At 38.0% G+C, this 11,122-nt stretch overlaps 1 protein-coding gene across 2 annotated transcripts; it reads right to left on the reverse strand.

Moving 5' to 3' along the window:
• Positions 1 to 116: 116 nt before the first annotated feature.
• On the reverse strand, positions 117 to 9,562 carry LOC103703476 (homeobox-leucine zipper protein ROC2-like). Of its 2 annotated transcripts, none has more exons than XM_039132243.3 (12): positions 8,875 to 9,562; positions 7,625 to 7,860; positions 6,991 to 7,108; positions 6,506 to 6,694; positions 5,972 to 6,418; positions 5,790 to 5,891; positions 3,860 to 4,060; positions 3,346 to 3,520; positions 2,943 to 3,214; positions 1,892 to 1,987; positions 1,292 to 1,673; positions 117 to 538 (listed from the first exon to the last, which is right to left on the reverse strand). In XM_039132243.3, exons 1-11 carry the CDS (start codon positions 8,974 to 8,976, stop codon positions 1,308 to 1,310), a joined length of 2,304 nt encoding a protein of 767 aa, XP_038988171.3. In that variant the 5' UTR covers positions 8,977 to 9,562; the 3' UTR covers positions 117 to 538; positions 1,292 to 1,307. The 2 variants fall into 2 exon arrangements, with proteins under 2 accessions (XP_038988171.3, XP_038988170.3); XM_039132242.3 differs by having other exon boundaries at positions 9,372 to 9,502.
• Positions 9,563 to 11,122: the final 1,560 nt, after the last annotated feature.

Here is an 11,122-nt window from a genome sequence, read left to right on the forward strand (position 1 = left end):
ACTGGACTTGTGAAAGCAAATCACATGGTACTATCACTATTATTATTTTCATGGGGTGGAGGAATGGGAAACAACCCATCTGAGGCTTCATTTCAAAGGGATAGAGAGAAATTAAATATCATACCAACATGGTCTACAGAAACTTTTTATAATAGAAAAGGAAGCAAGGTCACTTGGCGGAGTTGGGCATTTCATTTGACTAGAGCCACCAACACAATAAAGAGGGATGAAACTGACTGAAGAAAGAGACACAGAAAGCACGAAGTGCATCAAGTTTGTTCACAAATGGAGGAGGAAACACTTGAAATGAGAGCATTACAAAGAAAACTTAGGGTGCTGCAAAACTGGGAGAGGTACTAGTGATCAGCCAAGGGTAAGTCAATACCCGAACCAACCCCCCTTGCATAGTGGTGGCGGGGGAGTGCTTGCAATTGAATTGACCAACAAACAAAACCACCAGCACCACATGGCAAGGAGAGTCTGAGGTGCGTTCTTGACTTGCCACAAATAAAGCTTCCATTCTCCTCTCCTTCTTCTCCTGCTCATCAGGAAAACATGGTTAGAGCACAAATAGACTCAGTTCTTTACTAAAGGAGATGTCAATTACCAGGAGAGCAGTGGAAAATTTTTTTTTGAAAAGAGGGATTTGAATGAAAAGTATAACTAGCAAAACCAGATGGTGCAACTAGTTTTAGGAGTAATACAAACTTTTGAAAAACGGGTTACTGTTAATGAGACAGCAAAATTTTCAAAAAAGAAGACTAAATAAGTTCATACGATAAAAGTTAAAATTTTTGCAATCCTAAGAAACACAAAAGCTTCCTCCTTTAAATTCTCACTGCAGGCCTTATTCAAGTAAATTTTGCAAAGAAAATCAGATTAAGAAATAGAACATGTTCAGGTCCCTATGCCACTACTTAGAAATTCATATCCATAATGTGAAGAAAAAAAATACCCTAACCATAATGCATGTATACCTAAGTTTCTTTAGCTCTTAATTTCCTCTATAGAACGCAATGAAGATTCAGGAACCACAATAATTTCCTCTATAGAATACAATGAAGATTCAGGAACGCATGTATACCCACCCCTTCTGCCACTTCCCTTTGCTTCCGATCCCCAGAAAAAACTACCTCAAACCCCTATCCAGAAGCATTCAAAACCTTCAAAATTCTCCTATCTTTAATACCAATAAAAGAACCTAACTTCAAGACTAGAAGTAAACCTTTCTTGAGGTGGGAAAGAAAGCTCAGTGAAGCTTCCTCCCAAGTTCTGGAAACGTTTAACTCACCTTTATATTGTAGTCTTTAGGCTTGCTGGGCATTTTCACCCGAGACCGCAGCCTTGATTCTTTCGACAGTGCAGGCGATGAGGCTGTTGACGGTCGCCACTGAACCAAGGGAGAGTTTGGCAGTTGGGACTGAGTCGACCAGGATTTGGAACGCAACGGTCAGGAGGGATCCACCAGAACCAACCTCCCCTATGCTCCCAGTAGGGCCATCAGGGAGGATGGCGAAGCCTGATGGCAGAAGTGCAACATAGTTGGGGTCACCACCATTTAGAACCACATTCATAGCAGCAAAATCTACTGGTGCATAGATCACGTAGGAGCCCGTCGGGTCGGTGCAGCTCTCTTGTAGTATCAGCATGTTGCTCTGGTTTGAGTTTGAGCTCTATGATCGAATGAGTTATGTTTAGTACATTTAATTCAAGTAGTGAAAAATAAGGAAGTATGCACTTGAGATTCATAAAAGCAGATAGATGATAAAAATGAACAAGAGTTTGGTTATTTGAAATTGGACTAAATGCATGCATGATGACATGAAAGTGCAATAGAGTTACAAAAAGTAAGACAAGAGACTGAACAATTTTTTGATAGTTCTGGGCTTACATTGACGCGGAGGAGGGAGACGCAGTTGCCATGATCTCGGCCGTTGGCGATGTGAGCCATTTCCTGAACCACGCCACCATTGGAGAGGATATCCCACTGTAAACACACCCATAATCCAGAGAGAAGTGAGAATATTTACGCATACAAATCCACAGTCCAAATACAAATACATCATTTCCAAAGACTTGAGATAGATGAAGTGGTCCTAGTAAGACAAGCAAATACTTTATACCATTCTTTGCTTAGGAGGTTTTGTAGCATGGGTAAATAGAACTAAATGCATCATATGACATAATGAAGTATAACGAATAGAGAATAAGTACCAACTCAGGGTGAAGCATGGTTCCTTCCCAAATGAAGAATTGGATCAATCAGAGTTATATATAAAATATTATCTACTAGAGAGACTGGCAAGTCAGAAGTTCAATAACATCTCAAGGGATCTTGTAATTGTTTTAGTAAACAGAATAACCTTCAATGTTCTAATATAAGTAGTCAGCTAATGAACATCTGGTGTTCATAGTGATAGTTGCCATAATGTCATCACCATAATGAGGTAATTTACTAGATAATGGCACTTTGACTGAATATGTGTTACATAGGAACAAAGCAAACTCTGCATAGAAAATTTTTATCCCAGCACTTAAAATTCACCAAATATACTCATAATGGACGTACTATGACAGCTTATTTTGCTATTAATAACTGAAATGGGACTATTAGAATTTCATGGCAATGCTCATGAGAACTACTAAGAAAAAGGTTAAAAAACTGGATATGACTATTGGTAGCTTGAAGGACTTTAAAAGAAGGTATTGTTATCATTAGTAACTTACATCATACAATCAAAAAAAATACAAGTATTGTAATTGTAGCAGCAAATTATATTAGTCCAACGAAGAGCTGTCTTTATTAAAATAAGAACTAGCTAGGTCTCAGGTCAGTAGCATCGATCACTTATTCTACTGAAATTTTGAAATGAAATCTAAGCATATGTCATCCTCATGTTGAACAAACAAAAGAATATATTCAGCTATTCTGATCAATATACCTCACTACGAGAGCTCTCATCACGGAGGAAATCGAAGACCCTCTTTGGTGGAACAGGAAGCCAGAAGGAAGTGGCAGCATTGAGGACGATACCAGGCGGCCTGCCGGGATCATCAATGCTCTTTCTCGTCATAACCCTAACATCCTCTGCACCACTACCAGATAAAGTAGTCCACTGATGTGTAGTTGAGGCAGTCACACCACCACAAAAGCTCATAACCATCCTCTCAGCTAGCTTCAACATGCTCTTCCTCCCTTCTGGACTAGTTATTACTGTGATACCAAATTATTAAAACAAAAGTATATTAATAATTCATCCATCTAAGAGAAAATCATATACCTTCACAACATATTTCAGATCATTACTGAATTCAATTATTTAAAACAAAGGAGTGGTTAATTACCACCAATGTCCCCAGAGGGGATGTTGCTAGCCATTACGCTTGCTAGGCGCTCACACTGCCGATCCAGAGTACTGACCCACCGTTTCGCACCAAATGCTAGGCCTGAGTTAACCAAAGGCTTGTATATATTGTGAACAGACCTATCATCTACTTCAACATGTTCAACCCAAATCACCTGTGAAATATTAAAAGAAAAAGAAGAGTGCTGCATTAATGTCAATGAGATGGAGATGATATAATATAAGCCAGAGGTAAATTTGATATTATCAGGTGGCAAACAAGAACTCATAGAGCCGATTACAGATAGTTGGGAAAAGACTTAACTGATATGGTTATGATCATATGAATTTTAGATAGAGATGATATAATGTATCCAGAGGTAAATTTGATATTATCAGGTGGCAAATAAGAACTCATAGAGCTGATTACAGATAGTTAGGAAAGGACTTAGACGATATGGTTATGATCAGATGTGAATTCAACATGACTAATCTATTCATATGTGAATCTTTACCTTTGAGTAACCATTTGGCATTTCTTGAATCAAGCAGCCTGATGGCCTTCTTCGACATCTCAATACAGGGCTGGGGCGTAAGCTGTCCAAGGAAACATCAACTACTGCCCAGGTTCCATCGGCATGTTGCTTGCAATACCTCACAAATAAACTCTCACGAGTTGGAACCAGCGGAGACGGTACTTGAAATTCTGCCGACATCTGACAGTTTAGAATGTTAAGGTCATTGTTCTCGTTAAACTGAAAGAAAAACTTATCAAAAAAGCAAACATTAGATATTCTTTTAAGAAGAAAGGAAGCTGCAAATGAGTTATATAAGTAAAGTTTTAGTGCATGATACAGATAGTATTCTCCCAAGAGAACACTCTGGAGTCTTTTCTGATGTAGAGAGGCTACAGAAATTTGAGTACATAATCTCCAAGGCTGCATTAAGCTAATTTTGGGTTTTAGCCACACAAAATTTATATTATTGTGTTTTCTTCTCGCACTTACGGATCAAAGAGGCATGGAATCAAGTAACAGGAGTGTGTAAGGCTATCACATTTTGTTGGTGTCGAGTTAAGAACTTGCCATAAAAAATATAAAGGTGAGAAATCAGAAAACAGTCTTGTGAACAAAAACGTGATTAACTGGGATTTTTTTTGAGCAAATGAAAGTCATTTAAAGTAATTTAACATCAAACTTTAATTTATTGCGCTCGGCTTTAGTGTTCCTTGAGGTAGATGTCTCACATAGCTCCTCCATCATACAATTTCTATTTCTTCAGCTACAGACTGATAGGAAAGAGAAAAGCTATATGCTCTTTATTTGGGTTACCCTATGACAATAAGAACCCTCTAGTTTTCTTCAAGGTGGATCTTTGCATATTTATACATTTCATATTATCTTTCTTTGCCTCTCTCTATGATCTGTAATAAATTTGCAACCTATTACTACTAGTAATTCCATTATTTTGAAAAAAAACAATTTTAGAGCATATATAAGTTTGTATATAGTAGCATGGTTTTGCAAAATGTTAAGTAATTAATTACTATCTGCAGATTCTTGAAACAAGAAATTGATATTAGTAATGTTTAAATGCATCCCTGATTGCGGGCATAGATGTGTTAATGTGTTTAACAACCTGATGGACAGATTTCCATCTCATTAGCATTAAATAATTGAAACCAAATTTCATCCAAAAGAAATTTTAAACCTATCTTAAACAAGGCTATCTTCTTGTGGTTGCACCCTCCTCCATCAGGAGGAGCTTCTATCTTGTTGTTTCCCAAAGAGTTTGACATGAGTAATTCTTCCACCATTTCTATGAAGTAATTGGTCGTCCCCCACCATTATTCTCAAGAAAATAAAATCATCAATATTTAATCTAATTAACCATCGCATCTATCACATAAATCATGCCAGTTAAAAAAATACCTTTAGCTTAGTGTCATATGCCTTACTAAGGAAATTGTGGAACATGAGATTAATTTCATGACGTATGTGGCCCTAGATACATGCAATTTAGAACAAGAACAGTTTGGAAAACTAAATATTTTTAAAGGACTGTTTTCAGAAAAGTAGTTATTGATACAGAACACAAAACATTACGAAGCTCTATCATATCAGAAATTAGTCAGAATTACTTATCAACAAGCCACTGGAATAAAAAAAAGTCGACATATCACTTAAAATAAAATGTTAGCCTTGAATACTGATTTCTCTAAACTATTCCCATAGAGCAGCACAGAATAATGTCCTTCTCGAAGGAAAAAAAGAAATATTGTAGTTTGCCAGACCACGTACTGCTTCAAGGTTTTTGAAGCTATTAACATTACGATTACTTCAAGAAAAGAGAGCCTATATACACACACATACACACAGGGGAGAGAGAGAGAGAGAGAGAGAGAGAGAGAGAGAGAGAGAGAGAGAGAGAGAGAGAGAGAGGTACCACTTGCAGAGCTCCATTATAGTTTCCTGCTACTCCGGTTGATAGCACTTCAAAAGTTAAAGCTCTTGACACAATGCTAGAAAACACCGAGGACCATTGATTCTATGAAAGATTAAGTAGTTAGATAATTAAATACAAATCCATAATCAAAGAAGAAAGCAATAAATCGATAGCTATCATACCACATCCATGAGTATCTCAACGAGATTGATGTGATTCATGATGACCACTGCAGTCTCGCGAGAGGCCTCTGACTTGAATCCAAATGGTTTCGGACCGATACCTCTCGGAAACGTCCTGATGTATTCCTCTTCATTTAGGGTTTCAATTGGGTTTTCGAGCCCCGGGGCCCAAAGTGGCTCACCAAGCTGTGCCATCCGAATAAGCTCCTCCATTGCAGCCACCGCGAGCTCGATAACCATTGGCTTCTCGAACTCGGGCTGGCATGAAACACTCCTAAGCAGCTCCCCAGCTCCAAATGTTTCACCTCCAATGCCTGGTTGGACCCCAAACGCCCCGCTCACCACAAGATCCAGCGGCGAGCGTGAAGTCATTGGAGGAGAGAGCAGCGGGTACGACACCACTGGCTTCCCAACGTACTTCGCAGCGATTCCGGATATGCGATCGATCTATTTAAGACCACAAGAAGAGTGTTAGAAGTAATGCAACTAACCTAAGCTCTTTAATCATTTACTGAGATGCTATGAATCACTTACCTCCTCCCTTAACCGAGCATTCTCGATCCTCAGATGGTGTTCGTCGAAGGACATCTCCCCAAGAGCAGCGGGACCACCACAGCTGGGGCATGAGGCGTTGCTGAGGGCTTCCTTGTACCTCAAGTTCTCAGTCCGGAGCTTCTCATTGTCGGCCCTTAAATGAGCGTTCTCCTGCCGCTCATGTTGAGTCTATGAGGGAAGTAAAGAGAAAAAGGAGAGATTAGAGGATGACATAATTCTAGCAGAGCAAGCTAAGAGTGATTACTATGAATTCCTACCCAACATAAGAGAGACTAATACACTAATACTGTGGCGCAGGAACGTTTACAGTACGTCTAAAAGTATAATTTTTTTTAGCAAGAACGTCGTCGGTGGCTGATATGCAGCGCAATGAGCTAAAAAAGTGGCGTTCTTTTTTTTTTATTTATTTCTATTTTTCCTTTTGCAATTTTTTTTTTCATGTATGTGTGGATGGAGGTTTAAACCTTCATTTGGGTGCGCTTGTTTTGGAACCAGAACTTGACTTGGAGGGGCTCTAACCCAAGCTCTCGGCTCAGCTCCTTTCGCTGCTTGTCATCAGGGTGGGGGCATTCCTTGAAGAAACTGAGAGGAAATAAAGAGTAAGATTAGAGGATTCACATCTAAAGAAGAAGAAGAATTAAAAGTAGGCCTCCTTGTTTTAATTTTGTTATGTTGAGAAAACTGCAGAATAATTCACGAGCCAAGAGAATAAGGATTTACAGAAGAGCAAAAATCCAAGTAAAGCTGAAATTGGATATCTCTTGTTTTCTATTTCACTTTTTTCCAACTAAAAAAAATGGGAATTTAAATCTAAAAAGGAAAAAATAAGAAGAAGTTTCTCTTTTCATAGTAGTTCTATGCATCAAAAATAGATCATATCGAGTCCAAGGGAAAATGTGAGTTGAAGAGAAAGAAATGATGGAGTTGTTGGGCGTGCAGTAATAAATAGAAGTAATTTTTTTAAAAAAATTATTTGGAGTAAAAAGAAAACAATCGAAAATGAGATTTTGGAGAGTAAAGTGATGAGATATTAGTAATCAACATCATTTTTTTCCCCTATGATTCCTTTGGTAATAGGAATAGGAGTCAAAAAATTACGCTTCCATCTCCTGGATCTGATGCTGGGTATGGCGGTGGTAACGCTTCTTTCGCGGCCGCTGGTTGGCATCCTGGTCATCACCGGATGCCCCCTCTATATTCTCACTTCCCGACTTGCTCTCGAAGTCCTCTTCCCGAGTCCTTACCATCTCGCTCTCGGCCGTGGTTGTCTGCGGGATCTCCACAAGCTGATGCTGGTGTTGGAGTGGGAGTTGCTGCCCTTCCAAAATGCTTGGCTGCAAATATTTGCAAGCAAAAAACAGTATAAAACTTCATTTTTTTTCCCAGTGATCAGCTTACCTTCAAAAGACAAAGAAAGAAACCATGGAAGGAAGAAAGAAAATATGGGTAAAGGTATATGTTTGAAAGGATAAATTTGAAAGGAAGGAATAGCCTTTTAATGCCAACCTCGGATAAATTTGAAAAAGAAAATGGAAGCAGAAGATAAATCCCCTACCAAAACAGCTTAGATCTATCAAGAATGCTCCCGAAAGATTGACAGTTTCACAATAAATTTTGAAAGTGGGAGAAGTAGTAAATCTATAAAGTGAAAAGTGGGGTGGAGAATGAAGAAAGACTGCACAATTGAGATCTCTGTCTTGAGAAATGGAAGATATAACAAGAAAGCTCCGCTCCCCACCCCTCTCTCTCACACACACACGAGATCAAGAGGAAAATAAAGGAGGATAAGAGAGTATAAGTCTTTCTGTCTTCCTCTAATATATAGAAGGTATGTAAGGACTCTCCTCTTGCTCTCTATAAGTACATGCATGAAGGGAAGAGTAGAGAGAAGAATGAAAAAAGACTGCCTTTTTTTTTATGAAAAAAGGACTGCCCTTTATATTACAATTGAGATCTATGTATAGAGAAACGGAAAATATAACAGGTTTGAAGGGTATGCAAGGACTAGCCTCTTGTGTTCTGTATAAGAGCAGTATCAGACGATTCACCTCTCACTTTGCTTCTCAGAAACCGCGGAGGATTTAAACTCAAATGGCTCAAAACACTCGCCTAATAACAACCAGCAGCCCCTTAGAAAAACCCCCTAAAACCCAAAAGATAAAAAGCAAAAAGACCAAAATCCAAGCAAAACAAGGAGGAATAGAGCAGTCCCCACTGCAAGCACCGATATCAGCCTCACACGCTGCATATTCTCTCAACATAGAGACCATCTATACCCCACTTCGGGGGGGAGGGAAAGAAAAAAGAAAAATCTAAAGTAGAACTCAGAAATGTTTGTACATGCAGACCTGGCCAAGGGACAGTGCTGATGAGGACCCATAACCAGCACCCGTATTCCTTCCGATCATCGACGGCACATTTCTTGCCGGAATCATGATACCTGTAGGCATATTTCTCTCTACCAAACCCTAATTCTACTCCCCCTCACCTTCTCTTTCTGCATATCTCTACCTCTGTTGCTCTTTTCCGACTTCTTTTCCTTTCAAATGGGCTTCGGCTCGTGGGCAGAGCTATTCAGTGGCTTACATGTTGAGAGCGAGGAGAGGTGAAGCTAGGCTTTGGTTTCCAAGGTACTCACTGGACATAGAAGGAGAGAGAAGAGAGAAAAGAGATGTATAGAGCCTTTGACACCAGATAACTAGACACAACCAAGATAACGGGAGGAGAATAAACAACAAATCTCTGTGACACACCCACACACTTTCTCTTCCTTTCTTTTTGGAAAAAAAAAAAGGATTTAGTGCTTGCAAGGAAGACACTAAAGAAGTTTTTTAGGAAGACGCACCACGAGAGAAGCCATTAGAAGGCTGGAAGAAGGTGAGGAGAGGTGGAGAAGGGTAAAGGGAAAGGGAGGAAGAAGAGAAAGGAGAAAGGGGAATAGGCGGAAAGGATGCGGTGAGGAGGAATTATTGCAGCGCGTATTGAGAGGGTGCAATTGCATTTATTGAGAGAGGGTGGTGTTATTGCTTCATCCACAGAGAGAGAGAGAGAGAGAGCGAGCGTATTTGCTTTAAATTTTTGGGGAATTCCCGTAAATTTTTCCACAAGATGGGTATATGGCGGAAGGGATGACGGCTGCCAAACTCCAAAGTTTACTGTGGTTCTGGATGAAAGATACGAACTGTGTACATAGAAATATACATGTGAATCCAGCTGAAGTACGTATTTACCCTTTGGGGGTATTTGTCATCGGCTTCTAATTGATAATAGTTACAAAGAAAAAGAAGGCATTTTTATATTCCATTATTCTATCCTCTTATACTTGTTAATATTATTTCCAAGCATATTTTGTGACAGAAGCATTGTTGACCGAATGAGAAACAAATATGGATACCAGGTCTGAGACGGAAGTGAGAAATGTTTCATTTGAAATTATTTGGATTAATGTATTGCAAGGGCTGAGTAAGAACCAAATCTAGGAAGTGGTTCATTTATATAGAGAAAGGATATATATACACATGATTCCAAGATATAATTAATTACACTTTGAATGATTACAATTTAATTATCTTTATCTGAGTTGCGAAAGAAGATGGAGCCCTAGTCCCAATTGATACTAAACATTCATAAATTTGAGAAACTACTGTATATCAATTAGTTACTAAATATGTCATTCTGTTTGTCTATATGACAAAAAAAACAAAATGCTCTTCTTCTAATAAAGTTAATTAATAATGACAATCATGTTTTTTTATAAATAAGGTTCAAATAAAGTTGACCTTATGTGGAAGGGTTACCTTTAACCATGATTACCATGCCACTTTTACAACTCCTGCCCCCTCCAAACCTCAAATAAAATTAATGAAAATTTAATATCTGTTTGTTTTTTTGACAGGACTCTAACAAGCAGTCTCTTCATCACCACTAGCATTTAATTTTAAGTCTTGCACAATTGCACATATTAATACTTATATTGCACATATCTATACCAGTTCTTGCATACGGTAATTAACATTGTTCATGCACACATCTATATTATCTTTGCACACACTTATATCTGTGTATACATAATTATTTGTAATTGTATAATAGACTATAAATATGTATAGCTATCAGAGATTGAGAATTAAAAAAACTTTGAAATTTAGGGCAGGACATAAACTAAAAGTTATATTACACTAAAATTGAACTATATATGAATTATAGTTATTAACTCTTATGGTGAAATAAGTATCATAAATAAAAGAAAAACAATCTCATTCAACGTTGTAGTTTTTTAAGCTATTTTCTCAAACAAATACTTTAATCTTGAATTACATCAAAAATGGATAATTATTTAGTAAGTAGTATTGAACTAATTTGCAAGTGAAATAACAAGTGTATAACTACTATCAAGATCCATAGCATATTAGCAACAATTATTATCAATTCAAAGAGTAAATTGCAAAGCATCTACATGAGTGAGATGCTACCATTCAAGGTCCTAGTAAACCCACACTCAAAAGGTCTTTTATATTGTTATGACACACATAATATGGCAAAATATAATCAAAACAACATGTTTAATTTCTTAAGTGCTAAATCATAATAGCCATT

The sequence above is a fragment of the Phoenix dactylifera genome, chromosome 14 (assembly GCF_051530095.1).
Source record: "Phoenix dactylifera cultivar Ajwa chromosome 14, Ajwa_hap1_PhDact_Kaust_v1.1, whole genome shotgun sequence".
NCBI lineage: Eukaryota > Viridiplantae > Streptophyta > Magnoliopsida > Arecales > Arecaceae > Phoenix > Phoenix dactylifera.